This window comes from Vulpes vulpes, chromosome 6, assembly GCF_048418805.1.
Source record: "Vulpes vulpes isolate BD-2025 chromosome 6, VulVul3, whole genome shotgun sequence".
Taxonomy (NCBI): Eukaryota; Metazoa; Chordata; class Mammalia; order Carnivora; family Canidae; genus Vulpes; species Vulpes vulpes.
In genome coordinates, this window is record NC_132785.1 from 58,897,506 (window position 1) to 58,917,831 (window position 20,326).

At 46.2% G+C, this 20,326-nt stretch overlaps 1 protein-coding gene across 2 annotated transcripts in view; it reads right to left on the reverse strand.

Moving 5' to 3' along the window:
- The window catches only part of ANKRD10 (ankyrin repeat domain 10), a 32,944-nt gene extending 12,973 nt beyond the window's left edge, over positions 1 to 19,971 (reverse strand). The window contains exons 1-5 of one of the 2 annotated variants that reach the window (XM_072761025.1): positions 19,573 to 19,966; positions 16,475 to 16,627; positions 11,430 to 11,521; positions 4,586 to 4,687; positions 48 to 283 (exon numbers count right to left, since the gene is read on the reverse strand). In XM_072761025.1, coding sequence (XP_072617126.1) covers positions 48 to 283; positions 4,586 to 4,687; positions 11,430 to 11,521; positions 16,475 to 16,627; positions 19,573 to 19,782 — 793 coding nt within the window. In that variant the 5' untranslated portion in view covers positions 19,783 to 19,966. Of the gene's footprint in view, positions 1 to 47; positions 284 to 4,585; positions 4,688 to 11,429; positions 11,522 to 16,474; positions 16,628 to 19,572 lie in introns of both variants that reach the window. The other variant, XM_026008904.2, reaches the window with a different exon arrangement.
- Positions 19,972 to 20,326: the final 355 nt, after the last annotated feature.

The window sequence follows — 20,326 nt, forward strand, 5'->3', positions numbered from 1 at the left end:
AGAAAGGAGCAGAGTCCGCCCCCCTCCTGCCCACAAAGGTGTCTCACCTTCAGTTCTAGCCTTCTTTACTCCAAAGGGCTCTGGATCTTCCAAGCATCTCTTGCGATTTGCACCAACACTAGTGTGATTAGGGAATATATTCTGATGGCCCCCATTTATGGTGCCATTATCATAGAAACGGCTCAGGTGACAATTCTGCAGGTTCAAGAGAAACTGGGTGCACTCTTGGAAACCCTGGGTTTGAGCAATGTCTGCTGCCGTCAGGCCACTGGCATTTCTCAGGCTGTGTGACACAAAAACACAGAATTACACCCCGCCGGCATCCTCGCCTGCTCTCTGCTCCTGCTGACCTGACTGACTATCTCAAGGGGATGGCAAGAGAATACAGATTTACAGCAGGTCTCCCTTACAGGGGAGCTCCTCATCCTGGCTGCATAACTAACTGTGCTCTTACGCACATCTCATTACTAAGCAAGATTCGGGCGATAGGCATTTAAAATCAACACACTAAACTTTAAAAAAGGAATCTTCCTGTTTAACTTTCTCAAAATCATTTTTTAGGTGAGTCTGAAGAACCTAAGTTTACGCCAACTTCAGACTTAACCCGAAAGTGAGGTCTATATTATCTGCATAATTGTAATAATCCATTCCTTTAGCTTGAGTAAAATCATAACAAACAAACATGTACTGAAATTGTCCATGGCATTCATGACAATCGGCTTCCTAGAAGCAGCGCACCGATAAGCCAGATTTGTGCTAACACGTGACACTGTAAGTGGAAGTTTAGGATGTCCTGACATGAAGATAACTGATCATCAGGCTGGAAGGCTGAGCAACTCAGTCTGTGTGTGTGTGTCTATGTTATGTTGTGTGCTGGCCCTCAGGAAAGCCTGCAATGGTCAGACACCCTGGCTTTTTAGAGCATCTGCACAGATGTTACTTGAGCAGAGCCTTCTGACAGGGCCCTGGGGGCCCAGTACCCCACGATGGCTGGCCACTCTTAACAGGTGATGGTTGGGGTCTCCTACGGCAGGAAATGACAGCAGAACGTGAAGTATTCCGACCACACGAATATGAAAGAACCACCATACAACTCAATTAGGAAATAATAAAGGAACACAAGTGACTCCCTGTTGAAATTCCCCTGAAAGACAAGAAAAAATAGCCTGCCCTGTGAAGTCAGTCTGCAAACCAGTGAAAGAGACAGGCTGATACACTGAGAACACAAGCACCAGATAGGGGCTGGCTCTTGTGCCTGTGCTGCCACGAGGCCATGGGCACGACCAACACAGGCCTTACAGCGTCACCGATAACCAATGCACAACGTGTGACGCTTGCTTCCCAGGCCGATGTTAACGCAAAAGCCACTTCAGAGTAAAAACCACACATTAGGCGGACACAGGGATTTCCTGTGAAGACAACAGTAAGCCTTATACTCCCATCTCTAGCCCGCACACTCATAAAGCTCTATCCTCAGAAATGAAAAATCTGTGTTATTTGTAGATAATTGCTAAACTTGTCTCTGCTCTTTAAAGCGTGAGACAAATAAATATTATATATTCCAAAGAAAGAAAGGTGAAAGCCCAAACTCAGTTTGAGCAGATATAAAAGAAACCAGACTTGAGAATCCCAGAAACCAACAATATTTTTTTAAAAATATAAGGCAATTGTGTGCAGAACTAATGAGAACTGACATTCTGATTTCACGGCTATGAATTCGGAGGAGTATTCTTCTACAACTGGGCCTTATTTTTATTGTGCTGTGTAAATCAAATGGAAAGGAAATGTAAACGTTTGGGCAGAGTGAATTATATTAATTACATACATTTAAAATGATCATACACTTACAGTTTCTGAAATCATCATGCTATTGATATGCCAACACTAAACTAAGTTTTTGACTGGATGAGCTTTTTAAATGGTGTATTTCATCTTCAGGGGCTACCGCAAGGGTAGCTGTCCAGAATGATCTACTCTATCAAGAATGTGGACAGGATAATAGGTAGCCACATGAAAAAAAAATCTAATTCTTCAAAATTTGGAAACATGAAGACCTGGAACACACACACAGTTTATAAAATGATCACTTCATACAGAAATACAGAGTTGGTCTCCAAAAGCAGAGGACACAGAACTAAGCTGACAGGGAACAGAAGTCTTTGGTAGATCAGAGAAGGATGATGAGCAGCACACACGGTTTAAACGGCATCCGCGGTCATAAAGGTCACCGAGGACAACACAGAAGTTTAAGGAGCAGCCAATATTCTCAAGTCGTGGAAGATGAGAATTTCCAAAATACTCTCAATGCTTCACTTTCCATCCAGAAACAGCATGCCAGACTGGACTCGGATCAGAATAACAAGTTTACTGTTTTCCCAAGGAAAGAGATCTTAAAGAAAAATAAGCAACAAACCAGTGCCAACATCTGGAGACTACAGGTGTTTGACCTGGGCTGCGTGCTGAAACCACAGACAGGCCAAGTGAGGGCTCCCCCACCCATGTACACACACAACTGCACGATATGTTTCCATAGAGCATCAAGTATCATCTTCGAACCTAAACAAGAGAAGGACCTCAACTCATACCCCTTGCTCCCCAGTACAGCCCAAGCAAGGATGGACGGTCACGGGCCAGACTGAATAGGTGCTGGTTCTGCACATACATACCTTTGCAGGATGGGACAAGCCAAGAAGTGAGAGTGATCAAAAAGGGAGATGAAAACATTCTAGAAGATGTAGGGGCAGAATCTGGGACACTTGGTGGCTGTGGAAGAATTAACTGGGAGCTAACAACTGTGGCATTGTTCCTACAGTGTTACCAGAAATGGGGACACACACTATCTCTGCCCCCAGGAAGCTATGGGAGATTTCGACTTGAGCAGACCCTTGAACAATGATGGGCTGGGGGTACCAACCCTTGTGCAGTCACAAACCCACATGTAACTGCTCACTCCTCAAAACTTAAGTACTGAGAGCCTACTGTCATCCAGAAGCAGCTTTACTGGTAATACAAAGAATAACATACATTCTGTGTGCTATGTGTATTATATACTCTATGCTTACAATAATTACATCTATAGTATGTACTATATTTATATACATATATAAAAAAATCCACGTATGGATAGAGGTACACAGCTCAGACCCCCATTGTTAAAGGGTCAACCATACATTCCTTCTCTTGTCACTAAGGACTGAATGTACACAACATAGTTTAACAGCATTTATCCTCCTCTCAAGCAGAAGATCTCTTAATACCTGAGTCTGGCACTCACCAACAAGATCCCCCCGCCCCCCCCCCCCCCCCCCATGTACCTTCATTGTCTACCCTGCCAAACATCCACTCCCTAATTCTCCTCTGCATACACTAGAGAATGGCTAAGTGGCTGCTCTGGAGCAGAATGCTCAATGCAAAAACTGTTCAATGCAGAAACTGGCTGGAAGGGTGCAATGGGGCGTGCTTATCCCAGAGCAGGCACTTTCCCTATGAATGGCTGGACGCTAAGGACTGCAGACTCTCCAGGTCACTCACATCTACTCAGGTCCATCCTCTCAGCCTGAGAGCAATCTCGGACAACATATAAACACTACAGCATGGCTACGTTACGGTGAAATTTCATTCGTGGACACTAAAATGAGAATTTTATATAATTTTAGCTTGTCACAAAATAATTATTCTTTTGATTTTTATTTTTGTTTAACCCCTTTAAGGGGGTAACCATCATTCTTAGTTTACGGGTCATAAAAAACCAAGCAGCAGATTGGGTCTGCTGAATAACATGTAACCAGTAGATGGTACTAACTCAATTTTTATTTTTTAAAAGATTTTATTTATTCATGAGAGACACACATAGAGAGAGGCAGAGACATAGGTGAAGGGAGCCTGATGCAGAACTCCGGGATCATGACCTGAGCCAAAAGCACATGCTCAACCACTGAGACACCCAGGCGTCCCTAGTCCTCAATTTTTATGAAACTTATCTGTCCGTAGGTTCCTCAAAGCTGTTTTTCCAGAAACTTTACTACTTAATTCAAAAAAACAACTTTTAACAAGTCACCAAACCCATTATGTCATAGAATATTACATACCAAGACAACCATCTATAGTGAACTTAAGCCCCGAAAGCACGTGGAAACGAGTGAGACAGATGGTGATGGTCTCCGCTCCACTTGGGTGTTTTCTGCTGAATGTCCTGGGTCCCACAAGCAGGGAATGTTTACTGAGAGCAAGGTGAATATGATCTGTAGAAGTCTGGATTCCTCAAACCCCTTTCTTATAGTTTAATAAGAGGAGACTTGCAAGCGTATCAGAGCAGCTCAAACTCATGTGGGTTTCCAAGTCAAAGACGAGAATAAAGAGTCATTACATGGACTGGGTATTAAAACCTGAACTTCTGACAAAAGGGGGTTGAGGTCTTTTAATCCTTTTTTCACACATGCTTTTCCTACTTGTTCGAGTGTGCTTCAATTTTGATGTTTGAAGAGCTGACACAGTAATCCTGGTGAAAATATACCATCAACTTATTAAGTCTTAAAGTTTTGTGTTCCAAGTTGAAATAGATATTAACACTAAGCTCCCCCCTTACCTTCCTGTCAGTGGCAGTGGCTCAGGGGTGTGACCGCGGGTTGGCAGGGGGCAGGGCAGCTCCCCATTCCAGCGCTGCTCTGGGTCTGCCATGGCACTTTTCCTGTTTATTTATTTGTAAAGATTTACTTATCTTAGAGTGTGCAGGAGGGGCAGAAGGAGAGAACCCCAAGCAGAACCCCTGCTGAGCACAGAGCCCAATGTGGGGCTTGATCTCAGGACCCATGAGTCATAACCTGAGCTGAAAGCAAGAGTTGGGTCACTCAGTGGGCTACACCACCCAGGCGCCCCTGGCACAGTACTTTCTAGAGAGCCAAGGTTTCACCCTTTGGTCCGTGGCCTTGATCACTATGCTCAGTGCTCCCATCAAGCTTAGGTATAGTGTCAGCACAAATGTCGATCTTAGCTGCAGTCTCCACACACTAGGCCAAAGTCCAAGTTTTAAAGTATCTGAAAGAAATTATTCAAAAGTACTCTGAAAACTTATTTTGCATGAAAACTGGGGCAGTAATGACAGCATATATATTATGTTTAGCCTAATTAAAAAAAAAAAAAGTATATTTTTAAACTTAGCATCTTCAGTGTGATGTACATTGGTGAATGCAGACTATGCATGACCCAAAATTCACCTCTGTCCATTTCGGAAGATGAGAACCCTGTGGATGTGCTATGAGGTCATTTCTAAAAGTTCTCTGTTCACTGGCTCTGATATCTAGCTGAAAATAATCTTTGAAACTGGGCAGGACTTAAAAATTAGACATCAATCAAAGGGATGTTCAAAATTGGGTCTAGTCTGTTGAACTTTCCAAAAAAAAAAAAAAAAAACGGTCTTCAAAAAAAAAAAAAAAAAGCTGACAGGATCAGATTTTTAGGCTGCTGGGACTGCTGCTGGTGCTAGCACCTGTGGATTCTAGTTTCTATAACACTCAGGGTGACTGTGAAAGTGATCTCGAGCAGGCCACCCATGTCTTCCTGGGGGACTCCAATATTCTTTCCAAAGAGGAATATGGAAATACAGAAGACTTCTAATAATCTCACTGTGAATTATTTTTTCTGCTAAATAAATGGCAAAGAAACTTCTGTTTTTAAGCTTCACTGAAGCTAAAGTGTAAACACTGTGTACCGTATTATCTGTCATAAAGTTCTGAAGAAGGTATTAAAGTGTCTTGTACTGAAAAGCACTTGAAGACAAAAGCCTACTCTGTGGCCACCTAGTCCTGCATCTATTTTTCCACTTACAGTGTCACGTCCCTGCAACAGATGAGAAGCCGTTCTAGTAGGAACAGTTTTTTCTTTAATTTGAAAAACCACGGATCAGAAAATAACTGAGACAATGTTTAGAATCTGAGTTGTCACATCACCTTCAGATGTTTTCTTTTTGTTAATGCCATGTGACAATAAAGAGATAACCACAATTTTTATATAAATAATAGTTCTGTTAAAATTCTGATCTCAACTTAACTATTGTTAGTTACAATAAAAGGTAGATATCTTAAATTAGGGTAAGCAAAGCATGCAAATCTAAAGAATCTATATCTGAATTCCTAGATTAGCATTAAAACCAATCACCGCAACAAATACCTCAACAGTATGCCTCGTGTGAAGAAAGGAAGCCATACTGAGCATTCAATGCCACAACCGTAAGGTTTTCGGAGAAGCACCTGTGGCAGTCTCAGCAGTTTCTATATGGAATGCTCCCCCTTTCTAGGATTACTTGAAAAAATCAAGTCAATTCGAATTACGTAGCTGTAAGACATTGACACGTGTAGGTTTTACAGATTCAGAATCTTCTCTGTGATTTAAAACGGGCAATGGTTCAGAACACAGGACACTGAAATAATAAGGGATCACATATTCGCAGGCAACATTTGGATTACAAATACATATACACACGTGGGCTGCAAGGCACAGTCACTGAGTGTGAGCGACTGTCACATGACTGCCCTGACCGGGAGCTGAAGCTCCACAACACTGCCTTTTCCAATCACCTCCAGCCACTTTCAGCATGAAGCCAATCGAAATATGCCAATTTTTCATCAAAACTTTAACAGTATGGACTAAAAACCATTCACTCACGATTCTGGTTACTTTAAAATTTGGTATGCTGTATCTCAAATACATTAGTAACTATTCCTAGATGGAAATAAGCAAATACATGGAATCGTTAAAAAAAAAAAAGATAAAAAAAATCACTAAATGTCCATTTGTACAGACAACATTAGCAAACATCTAAAATTTCTTCAGTAAAAGAAAAACGTGTATTTTTAACCCTTTGGTATCCAAACTCTTTAATTATGAAGACTTTCTTAAATACAGTCTTCAGGTAACAAGAGGAAGAAACTATTTTTTCAAGTATTTACCTGAATAAATTTGGTGCCAAGTTTTCATTTCAAGGTCAACATTACCGAGGATAGTTTTACACTGTAACTGAACCCCAATTATGTTTGCATACATTAAAATATAAGAGCATCATTCATAGAGTCCAGTAAAATGCTTCATGTGTTCCCACTATAATTTAGCAAAGGAAAAAGATATTTGGATCTGGAAATCATTGGCTATTTGAAAGCAGTCATTAAACAACTATCAGAATCTAGGTTATTCAAGGTGTTGTGAAACAAATAAAAATTCTAAACAAAGTATGTCAACAACTTTATAGGACTGTCACTCCCCCCCTGCTCCTTGTCTGGCAGGCAGAAGGACCTTCACAGCCATCTCAGGAAGTAAGTAGTTCCTCCACCAGGCCGGCAGCTCTTCAATGAAAGGGAGAAAGAGCCAGCCAACAGCAGGATCAGACAAGTCAGCCAGAGTGACAATGTGGTAAGGGAGGGAGACTAGGCGGGGAGGAGGGCAGGAAGGCAGAGGACCCCAAATCAGAAACTAATTCAGAGTTATGATTCTAATAAATTCATAGACTACTACTATTCAGGGCAAACAGGTGAACCAATGAAAAGAAACCACAAATTTCAAATATGAATGAACAGCCAACTGTGTAAGCCTGGGCTAGATTTTGCCCCAGGCAGCAGTTACAATCAAACCTCTGACACAAACATGAAATATGCTCATGGCACGTATGTGCCCTAACAGGAATTCCGCTTCCAGACAGGGCTCTCTGGGCGAGCACACGAGGCTGGGGCATAAATGTGATCCCCCATTACAAATCAAACTAAATAACGAACTCAATTTCAATTAAGAATGTCTAAAAGTTCAGTAGTCTATATGGTTTTGCAGCATTAAAACAAAATCTATTAAGATAACATTTTAGACTTTTGTGACTACAGCCAACTATGCCTATTTTCTAAATTAGGCAAGAAGGATTTTTCTAGAGTGACTCACCGAACTTGCTTACATAAGGCTACTGATGCTTCTCTGGGTATCTGATGACCACAGTTCTTGGGATCAGAATGATGAAGCTAGAATATGTTGCCCACGTGAAGATCTGGTCACCACGGAATTAGGGGCTTCTACAGAAATGCTCTGCTCTCGGAAGCTAGGACACTCTGTTGTGACCTAATTAAATGCTAGCACCCGTGTGATGTGGCACAGAATGGGCCAGCAAATCTGCCCGAAGTCCAAGCAATTCTAGTTTCACTCCCAATCCCGCCAAGTCCCTTCCTTTCTACTCAGAGGCAGAAAAAAGGCTATTTCAATATCTGGTTGACACAGTAACGTCCCCCACTTTGCCTCTCAAGAAAACAAAGTAACCAAGGTTAACTGGTGCCAAAATACTGAAAGTAAAGATAGTAGTAATTCAAGGCTCAAAACCTGGTTTACAACTTCAGTAATCAAAGGGTCTTAATTATCAGCAGGTAGTTCAGTGCTCAAGTCTTTCTTCAAAATCACAGGAAGACTTGATCTTACATTGCTACTGATTCCATTATCAGAAAGAAAAGAGGCAGTGGTGGTTTACATGTTAGTACGTGCCTCTCGGATGAAAACCCTTCAGGGCGAGCAGTACTCAGGGAGTGGCTACAACGGAAGAGTTGTCATACAAGCAATACCTCACTTAAGAGAACTCCATACCTGCCATACTTGAGAAGAGTCTGCAGAAGTTCAGGGAATTTAAAGTATGCAAACATTTAACTTGGTCATAGAATTAGTACTTAATCCTATGTATTTTTACTTTTGGATGTAAACAATGGCAAATGATGACCATTGTTATAAGCCAGGAACAAAAACCTCATGAGAAAAAGAAAACTTGGCACCAAGACTCAAGATGTAAAAGAGAAGGGAAAAAAAAAAAAAAACAAAAAACTCCATCAACATACTCACGTGTGGTGCTAGAAAATGTTATACACGGTGCCCAGCGGCTGACATGCGTTATCGTACAGACGCGGCCTATATTGACAAGTGAGTTACACAACAAACCATTCTAGCCACAGATGCGGGGTACACTTGCCCTCATCATTATCTACCCAGTGACCAAAAAAGCAGCAACTTAAGATTTTGGTCATTTTATGCAGCTGATACAAAAAAAAAAAAAAAAAAAAGAGGTAGGAATTAATAACAAAATTAATCACCACCACCAAGTGTGACAAAATACTGATACAAGACAGCTTGCAATCTCTTCACAGGAAAAGGAAAAGTTTATATTATTGCATGTAATATGAAGAATCAGTAATCTGGCCCATTCTGAACTGGAAAAAATATAAATCACTTTGGGTAAGTAAATTTATACCGTGACCCTTGAACCTCTTAAAAAAACAAAACAACAGAAAGGCATGTTACTTGCTAGGACTACTCTTTACCATATGAGCAGTGTTACAGCAAACAAGGGAGATCTATGTACCATTAATTTGGGGGACTCAAACTATTATCTGTTGGTAGGCTAAAAGTCTTAAAACTATAAAAATGTGCAGAACAAATAAATATCAAAAAGCAATTTATAAATTAGCTTCTCAGCAAAACTGGCAATTTCTCCAGATGCGAAAACTAAATAACCACTTATACAATTGATTCTCAATGCTCTGTCTCCAGGCCAAAGACCTAGAATTTTAAGAACCACTTTTGGGTAGGTGGTTCAGGGTAAACACTTCTTCTAAAAAAACATCTGAAGGTTCAGGCCAGGGAAATCACCATAATGCAGGGTCTCAAGGGGGTGGCTCTTATACTGAGGAAAAACAGACTGGCACTCAAGGCCTAGCTCAGTCACACTTGGTGGGAAAAAGACACTTGAGGGCCCTGTAACCAAGGACAGAATTGTAAATAAAAGGTTCTCATTTTAGAAAGACACCTATTAAAAAAAGGACATAGAGGTCAATATTTATTGGCTCAAAGGGTTAAGCTATTCATTGAAATGAAGAGAACTAACATCTTACTAATAAATTGTTCAGGACCAATTAGACTATTGCTTAGAAAAGTCATTAAAAAGGTCAACTTCTAATTATTATTTCAATAAATGACAAGCAATTTGATCATTGATTTTATATGACTCTGTATTTCATAATCAAAGCTTCTGTTATGAAAATCAAAGATTGGAGTTTTTAATCTAAACACAGCTAAGAAAACTGCATATAGAACTTCAGTTTGAAGCAATCCATTGAGAATCAACTCAAACTGTGTAACATATATTTGTATTATCCATTGTTTTTACATTACCTGAAGTCATAACTACATATAAAGTCACAAAGTGCCCTGCAATGTAACAGTTAATACAGGGCATATTTACAAATACTAAATTTCTATGGAAGTAAAAGATCCAAGCCCAAACCAATGACTTAACAATATAACACTTAATGAAACAGAAGCTAAGATCCTAGGAGCCAAATGACAGCCCCTGGTATTAGGCCTTGCATTAATTAACCTATATGGTTTTGCTATCCAGGATCTATTTTCAATAGACTTATTTTAACACAGAGTCAAAACAATGAAGTGGAAACCAAAGGGTTAAACTAAGTTAGTTTTGTGGGTTTATTTCTCCCAAAGTCTAGATTTTCACAATTCCAATTAGAATAAAGTGCTTTGTAATTAATTTTTATGAAATAGTCACGACACTTAAAACAAAAAAGCTGACATTGTAGTTATTTTGGTTATTACAGCTCTATAGCTTACACTCAACATTTAAGGGTGAAAACCGCATCCATTTTGTTAATGCTGTGAACTGCAGAAGAAAAATGTTTACAATATAAATCTTTAAGAGAAAGTTAATACAAATGAATTTAATACCTAAAATAAACGTTTACTGCCAAGGCTAGCTAATGACTTTTGCATTAAGACCACATCTTTAAATTAATACACTTAGATACTAATACTGTTCTATCAAACCACCAATAAACTAGATAAGATTACAAAAATGTCACCAGTATGAAGAGCTCTGAGTCTGAAGTCTTTAATGTATATGGTTCAACTTTACAAGAAGTTATAAATTAAAAGTCAAAATAGGCTTTACTGCACACTGTTCTCACATCTGCTAGAAAATGAGAAAATCACCACTTAGAAAAGCTAAGTGTTTGCAAGAATTTGGGGACCAGAGAGGCCTGAAAAGATGTTCTAACCCAATCCAAGGGCCTCATTTTGAAGTTAACACTGGCAAAATAAGTCTGAGGACTTGCCCATGGTGACACAACTAGTTAGTGGCAAAGTCAACAATGCCAGGTTCCAAGCTCAATTAGTTTAACTGCTCTTTCTATCCTTGCCTGCTGTCATGGCAACAATCCTGTTGCTGCCAGGATGAAGCTCCCTCCGCTAGCAAAACCTTGCCCACTAATGCCAACTGATCTATAAAAAGCAAAGTTACACTGCTACTAGAAACACAAACTTGAGGACTGCTACTTGCTCTCAGTACATGCTGTCTATAAGCACAGTGCCCTGACTAGCTCTCTGGTGGAGGAATAAGTGAAGGCACTTACTCGATGTGAGCCCCATTGGCCACCAGGGCACTGACGCAGTCCAGGCTCCCAGAGCGAGCCGCCTTGTGAATGGGGGTCTCGCCCTCACAGTCCTGCAACAACAGAAGGCACACACAGCATATCAGATCTAACAAGACTGACATTTTCAAGGTAAACAATTGACATGGATCATGCACCTCGTTCTTGAGACAAAACAACACAGCAAGTCATATTTAAAGAACACCACACAGAAATATAGCTAGAGAGATGCTGGAGGGAAAATAAAAGCAGGCCACAGAAAGGGCATGTTTTCCTGAATTCCTGGGTCAAGAACAAAGAGTTGTGGGGCCTCTCCAGCAGGGATAGCATGTACACTCCACATGGAAGTCAAGAAATCACTTTATGCTGATCTCAGCACAAATGTGTTGTACTTAAAACCCAAAACAATTATCCTCTAACAGGATAAAAAGAAAAAAGCAAGCAAGGCCAAGGAATGGCACACACCATCACACACCTGGTCTGGTCTACCTACATGTGTCCACATCCGTCACAGGGCTGGCCTGAGCTGGGACAGCACCAGTGGCCCCCTGCACCCCAATTACAACTATACTTTAGACAAGGAGGGTTAAGGTAAAAGGGTCAGGAATGATGAGGAAGAGGACCCAGGACCACACACAGCCTACTTCGTCCAAAGACCCCGAGAAAGGCTGCCTCTGTCTGAGTGGGGCTTGTGCTTCAGAATAATGCTGAGAAAGCAGAGAAAGTGAGCCAACTCTGGGAGTGACAGTGAAGGAGATGAATGAGTTTGCACTGTATGAATGGGGAAGAACCCGAAACATGATTTCATTCACAGGCTCTCTGATTCGCAAGACGGAAAGACAGATATGGTAATCAAGAGAAGGATGCGGTTTCTGCTAGAAACAATGATGCAGGGCCTCCTGCCTGACCAAGCAGCACAGCTACGGAGTCCTCACACTTTACCATCCCTGGAAGCCAAACCTGGCAGCAGACCACTAGCCGTAACTGAGGGAGGAGTGGCTGTGTTCTGGGCGTGGCACCCAGAGACAAGCTCATTCAGAAACTGGGACACAGCTGAGCTCCCTCCCTACTGCTCCTGGCCTGTACTTCCACAGGAATCCCGGGGTGCAGCCCAAAGTGAAGAGTGCTAGCTTCTACAACCAAATGTAACCTGAGAGACTCCAGTGTGTCATGGAGAGAAAAGTGTAAACACTAATTTAAAGTGAGCTCAAAGGGATCCCTGGGTGGCGCAGCGGTTTAGCGCCTGCCTTTGGCCCAGGGCGCGATCCTGGAGACCCAGGATTGAATCCCACGTCGGGCTCCCGGTGCATGGAGCCTGCTTCTCCCTCTGCCTGTGTCTCTGCCTCTCTCTCTCTCTCTGTGTGTGACTATCATAAATAAATAAAAAAATTTTTAAAATAAATAAAGTGAGCTCAAAGGTGATGGAAAGTTCTACACAGAATAAGGCTATTTCCAAAGAAAGAAACACAGAATTCCATGTGGCTACCCAGGGAGCCATTAAGTGAAGTCAGATTTTTTTTTTAAAGGGTATTTTATTTGGGGTAGGGGGGGCGCAAGCATGAGGAGGGTAGAGGCCAGAGGGAGAAGCAGGCTCCCCACTGAGCAGGGAGCCTGAACCAAAACTGGATCCTGGGACTGGGATCTGGGACTTGATCCCAGGACTGTGGATCATGACCCGAGCTGAAGTTAGACACTTCACCCACGGAGCCACCCAGGTGCCCCTCAGATTCTTAACAAAACCTACCCCCAAACTCCCAAAAAGATGGGGAGAGGGAGACAGGAAGTAGGTGCGACTGCAGGTAAGTACTTCCAGGAGGATGGCATGAAGACTTAGGGGAGGTGGTCCCGCTCTGAACCGTCCCCCCCCCCCACTAGGAAAACAAAAGAGGTTTTTGGAGCAAGGACAAGTAAAGTTTGCTCTATTACTCCAAGAAGATGGTGGGACAGAGGATGAAGCAAACTAGCTCCAGAACTGCTTCCCCCAGGATACCCCCAAGCCAGGAAGGAAAGAACAGTCAAAAACACTCAGGCCCTGGGATCCCTGGGTGGCTCAGTGGTTTAGTGCCTGCCTTCAGCCCAGGGCGTGATCCTGGAGTCCCGGGGTTGAGGCCCACATCGGGCTCCCTTCATGGAGCCTGCTTCTCCCTCTGCCTGTGTCTCTGCCTCTCTGTCTCTCGTGAATAAATAAATAAATCTTAAAAAAAAAAAAAAAAAACAAAATACAAAAACACTCAACCCAGACAGTTCGAGGAGCAGCCATCATAAGTTCCTTAGGCCTCAGGCTCAGACAAGTCACATTCCAAAAATATCAAATATTCTGGAGTATGATTCCAGAACTATTGTGGGCAAAGTGAGTAATGAGGGGAAGTGGGAGCCGGAGACTACGAGTCACCTTGAATTGCAAATAAAGAAAAGTTCAGTTCTGATCCAGTTACGAGACATCAAGGGTGGTACTGAATGCTAATGAAATTCTAGAACAGCAGTGAATAGATAGCCTACAGATCCTTACAGAATGTGATGCCCATGGGTCGTCGTCATAGATGGATCTAGAAGAAATCCCCTGGAGTCGGAATGCCCCTGTCCCTAGGGACATGGAGCCTCTGCACCACACGTGAATCACCCCCTGGCGCCGGTCTGTAGGCGCAAACACAGTCTCCGTGAGGTTTGAGGAGGATCCCGACAGCCGATAACTAAGGTGCCAGAAGATGGACATGAACAAGACAGGAGAAAGAAGAAATGCCATGGCAGCTCTGGGAGCATGGCCGGACTTAGGAAATCCTGGTTCTGGGTCTCTAACAGTTTATGTGGGAGACAAGACACGCTCCAGCTCAGGATGAGTCAACAGTTGGGGGGCTGCTATGACCTCTGAGGCCACTGGTGCCTGTCCCCTACATGGTGACAGCTGATATTCAGACCATAGCCCCACCCATGATAGCATAGCAGAGACCCTTTCAGGAACCATGCTGGGACACCCAGTGACCTCGGGTGACAGCCTCGGGCATGAGAAGGTGGGGGCCTGGGGGACTCCTGCCCTGGGAGCAGAGCGCAGAGGGTCCCCACACAGGACTCTCTAGAGCAGCAGCCCCTCATCCAGGCCAGACAGGACTGCTACAATGAAAAAGAGCTCCTTGGGGATCCCTGGGTGGCACAGCGGTTTAGCGCCTGCCTTTGGCCCGGGGCGCGATCCTGAGTCCCATGTCGGGCTCCTGGTGCGTGGAGCCTGCTTCTCCCTCTGCCTGTGTCTCTGCCTCTGCCTCTCTCTCTCTGTGACTATCATAAATAAATAAAAATTTTTAAAAAAAGCTTAAAAAAAAAAAAAAAGAAAAAGAGCTCCTAGAATTAAACGGTCTGAGAGGCAGTGCTACAGGATTTCTTTGGACCTCTACAAATTACGGGCTACATAAAAGCTGAATGAAAACCAACAGAGGGGTGCCTGGAGAGCTCAGTCAGTGAATGTCTGCCTTCGATTCAGGGCATGATCTCAGGGTCCCGGGATCATCCCATCCAGCTCCCTGCTCAGTGGGGAGTCTGCTTCTCCCTCTGCCCCTCCTCCCACTTGTGCTCATCTGCTCTCTCTCAAATAAATAAAATCTTAAAAAAAGAAAAGAAAATCAATATTCTAAAGTTTCATATATTTTTTTGAAGATTTTATTTATTTATTCACGAGAGATGCAGAGACAGGCAGAGGAGATGCAGGCTTTCCACAGGGAGCCTGATGCAGGACTCCATCCCAGGACCCCTCAGGTCAGGACCTGAGCCAAAGGCAGATGCTCAACTGCTGGGCCACCCAGATGTCCCTGAAGTTCCATATTAATTATTAATCACTCCCACTCAAGGATTATCCATATTTCATTAATAAGGAGATTGACTGAAAGCACAAGCCCCAGGCCAGGGAAAGGAGGTGGAGCATGGCACCCCCCCATCACCCCCAGGTGTCCTGCTAGACCTGGAGCAGAGAAGACAGCACCAGGAACAGACAGGTGGAGACAGGCATGCCTGATGCAACAATGGTATGGGCTGAAACCTCTGAACACACAGATAAAAGCAACACGCACTGTCATTCACTGTTCCCCTGAGCTCTGTTCTAAACCGCTGCTACAAACACCTGTCTGCCAATTCCAGCCTTGTGCGTGCAAAGTTGAGCTACCTGTGAGAGGGGCTCACAAGTTGTTATACCTATTTATCAGCAACGGATGAGTCTTGGGAAAGACAGCAAAGCAGAGAGGAAATCAGAATTGTTTTGCACATGGTATGCCCTTGAAGATTATTGCAAGAAAAAGCATATAAAAACAGAATAGAGAGAAAGAACAGAACGGAGAAAGCATAAAGGCATCCCTATAAAGCCCTAGGCACAAGCCCCTAGACAGATCCACCCTCAGGGCAGGGTCTCCGCCCCGGACCCCGCTGGTCAGACTGTCCTGAGTCATCTACACCCACACAGGAGTCCTCAGTAAACGAAACTTTCTCCTGGAGATTTTTTTTTTTTGAGGAAGTGAAAGGCATACAGAAAACACACTGAGAAACTGGCACACCCACAGTCGCACTCCTATCCCCTTCCACACAGAACCCCTGCTCTTTATCTGTGTCTGGCCAATAGGCCCAGGTCATCCCTGGAGCCTCACTAACTCATGTTGGTCAGCCTAATGCTAACCCAACCATGCGGATGATTTAACAGCCAATCTCTCGCTAGCATGGACGTGCTCCACGGTTATGTGTGGAGATGACGCAGAGGCCTCTGTGGACAGGGGAGCCAAGAAACCTGGGCTCCAGGCCAGCCTCCTTCAGCTACCAGCTGTGACTGTGGGCACATCACCTTGGATGGCCAAGGAGCTTGGGAAGTCATGGAACAGGTGAAAGCACGGCTCTGTGAAGGGCCCATTATCCACAACTAAATAATCGTAAACCTCAGTCAGCCGAAAGGTGAAAGTATCAAACTCTAATTAAGGCCTCAATTTAAAACTCAACACCATGTAATTATAACGGGAAAAAGAAAATAAAGACCAAGTTAATCATCAGCACTCCCTTACCGGTTTGTTAATGCTGGCTCCTGCTTGAATCAACCAGATGAGACACTGGGGGTGTCCCCCAAATGCCGCGATGTGGGCCGGGGTCTGTGCATAGCGTGTAGTGGAGACGTCCAAAGTGGCCCCAGCTCTCACCAACTGGATTAGGCACTCCAGCTTTGAAAACGGCAGGAGGGAATGACACGTGTAAATGTCATATACTTTTATATACTAAACAATTTCAATGCTATGATGCAGGTAAGTAGCATTTTTTGTGACCAAGCTTTTTTCTAAGGGAACAGTTAGAAGTCATTCCTTCGTGGTACAAATTTTAAATAGGTATTTAAAGGAGTACTTTCCTTGCCCTGGTAAAAAAAAAAAAAAAAGTTGGTACACAGAAAGTCAAAAAAACTGACACCACACGAATTTAAATATTGTTTTCCTACAACTGAAAAATCAGAATCAGTAAAGACTGTGATATTCAAAGACTTCTCTCAAAACTGCGTCTTGGCACTTTCAAGCACCTCTACAGAACAAAACCAAAGTGATTGGTAGTTTAAAAAGTCTGTGTAGGGATCCCTGGGTGGCGCAGCGGTTTGGCGCCTGCCTTTGGCCCAGGGCGCAATCCTGGAGACCCGGGATCGAATCCCATGTCGGGCTCCCGGTGCATGGAGCCTGCTTCTCCCTCTGCCTGTGTCTCTGCCTCTCTCTCTCTCTGTGACTATCATAAATAAATAAATCAAAAAAAAAAAAAAAAAAGTCTGTGTAGCTATAGTACACTCTTCAGAGACTCTTTTGTGCAGTCTACACAACTGTGCTCTGCGCACCTTTACACACACGGCGTTCGAAGAAAACTTGGTCGAGGCCCATTCTCCAGATCCTGGTTTTAGGGACCACATATGCAGAGTGAGTGGCAGCACTCAAGTGTTGACACACTGCGTGCTCCCCCCCCCACCACCACTACCACCACCGGAGGCCTACAGGGCATCTAAGCTCTGGATTCCTGGGGCACATAGGTGGGGCAGCAAGACTACACTCTGCAGCCAGGCACTGCAATTATCCTAACCTGGCTGGAGGAGCTCGTCACACTCCACTTACATTCTCCAAGTGCCCAAAGAGCCAGGCGCTGTCCACAGACCTCACTTGGCCTCGTTTCCCCTTTCGAGGCTCACAGCCGTTAGTGGAAAAGCTCCAAGTGCCAACAATTCTCTTCCAGAGGACAGAGCTCAAATGATGAACAAATGGCCACACCCTAGTCTCACCCTAGGTCCCTTAGCCTCTGGTCAGCAATTTAAGCCTTCCTTGCATAGGAGGTCATGCAATCCACATTTGTGGGAGATGAGCTCTCACACTTGGGAGTAACAGATTTCACACGGTGTCAGGTGTTCCATGAACTACAATCTGGGAGTGACAGCTGATAAGAGACAGACACAAAAAAAATAAAAATAAAAAAAAGAGAGAGACACACCTTTGGTGCGCATTTACATACACCGTTATTAACAGACTGGATGAAAACTGAAAGTGCCAATACTAGTGATAAGTCAAACAGGTTTCGAATCAAAAAAAAAAAGAAAAACAAGGATAAATATCAGTGGGCATACCAAAACCTGTTACTTATTAAGACCAAGTATGAGCTATGTAGACTTAATAAATCTGTTACCTACGGGTTTGCTTTAAAAAACTGGGAAAAGTACTGCTCCATACACAGCTTGTAAAAAGCAAAGTGTAATCAAAGATTTTAAATAATGTTTAGTTCTCAAGGAAAAATGAACCTCACGAAAGGTCAGGAAACGTGTACAGTTGGCACATTTCGAAGAACACGAGCTTGAAAGATGGGAATGGTTGGTAACATGCTAACTGCCCACTTGGCTCTTGCACAGGGCAGGCTTCCTCCAGTTACATCTGGTGTCCAAGGCTGACCTACCATCTCGGTGCCACAGAAATAGAGGCTTCCAAAAAGTGAATTCAGGGGCTTTACATCTCACTGTAGGTAAAATCAAATAACCTGAAACCTACCACGGTAAGCGTGCTGAAGCCGGTTATGGCTCTAATCCCTAGAGGTACCTGGAGGCAGCCGGGTCCCTAAATACTCTGAGTGAGCACTGTAATGAGGTCATAAGCGTTCGACAGCACGTGCCAGACTGTCCCACAATACTATTATGCTCAACTGGACGACAGGTCAACAGGGGAGCCCTTTCAAGACCAGCTGTCCTCACCTGTGGCGGGGCTGCCTGTCCCCAAAGCACACGAGAGCCAACATGTGGAGGACTCACGCTCTGAGTTACCCACAGGAACGTGCCAACGCCCGGGGCCAGGCGCGCAGGGCCGGGAGCTGGGGAGCCAGACCCAGTCCTGGGGGCGCTCGCGGCCCCGCAGGCACCAACCGGACTCTCCCACTAGAGGCGGCGCCGCGCGCGGCCTCCCGACACGACAGCACCGACTGTGCTAGGCGCACAGCAGCACGGGCATCCGGCTCTGCGAGGCCCCTTCTTTCCTCCGCCCCGGGCGCACCGTTTCACGGGGAGAGCACTGCTCAACGTCCATAAACATGAACCAGTGTCTGCTGGGAGATGCAGCTGGGCCCTCGTTCTGGGACCGAATCCTTGGGGAATAAGAGGAGCTCCCGAGCCGCGGGAACGGGGGACGCGCCCTACCCGAACCCCGGAGATCCGCCGCGGACACGCGCCCCACCGCTCGCCCCACCCCGCCCGCTCCCTGGCCTTCACCCCGGGAGCCCGGCCCGCGGCGGGCAGTCGCCAACGGCCTCCGCTAGGGGCGGCGCGCCCGCGAAGCCAGCCCGTTTGAAACTTGCGCCGCCGCACACGCGCCTGGGGCCCCTCGTGGGCCGTCGCCGCGGGGCCCGCTCCCGCCCGCGGCCCCCGCCAGGCCCCCGCCGCCCGTGCGGCCGCACATGCGCCCCAGGCCTCTCCTCGCTCGGGGCGCCGACCCCGCTTCCGCCCCGCGCTCCCGGCACGCCCCGCGGCCCCCGCCAGGACCCCGCCGCCCAGGCCGCCCACCTCGCTTCCGCCCCGCGCTCCCGGCACGCCCCGCGCCCAGCGCCCAGCGCCTCGGGCCCCACAGGGAAGCCGCGGAAGATGGCGCCTTAAAGCGCCCGCGCCCACCTTGCCGAAGTGCGCGGCCCAGTGCACCGGCGTCCAGCCGTAGAAGGAGTCTTCGGCGGCCAGGTGGGCGCGCGGCGTCTGCTGCAACAGCGAGCAGAGCGCGGCCAGGTCCCCGTCGCGGCAGGCGCGGTGCAGCGGGAAGCGGAGCGACAGCAGCTCCTCGCTGGAGAAGCCCGCCTCCACGCCTGCGCCCGTTCCTGCCGTCGACATGGTCCGTCACCGGAGAGCTAGGGATAGCCTGCCGAGAGGACGCGCGGAGAGGACCCGAGAGGCCGCCGACCGAGCACAAAGGAGCGCGAGAGCCGCCGCCGCCGCGTCCCGCCGGCTGCGGAGCCGAGCCGAGCTGAGCGCGCAGAGGGGGCGGGGCGGGGCGGGGCCTGGCGCGGGCCGGGCTGAGGCGGGCGGACGCCGGCGCTGGGCGGGGCCTAGAGCGTCGGGGGCGGGGCCTGGGCCTGGGGCGTCGGCGAGGAGGCGGCGAGCGGGGGGCGGGGCCTGGGGCGTCGGGGGCGGGGCCTGGCGGGGCTGGGGGCGGGGCCGGGAGCGTCGGGGCGGGGCCTGGCGGGCCCGGGGTGGGGCCTAGCGCGGCGGGGATCGCAGGACGCCGGGGCCGGGAGGTGGGGCCGTGCGCTGGGGGCGGGACTTGGGCGCTGGGGCTGGGGCCGGGGCTGGAGGTGGGGCGGAGCCGGGGGTGGGGGCTCCGAGATCCCTCGCCCAGCGGGTGGGGTCGGCAGTGGCCGCGTGTCCGCAAGACCGC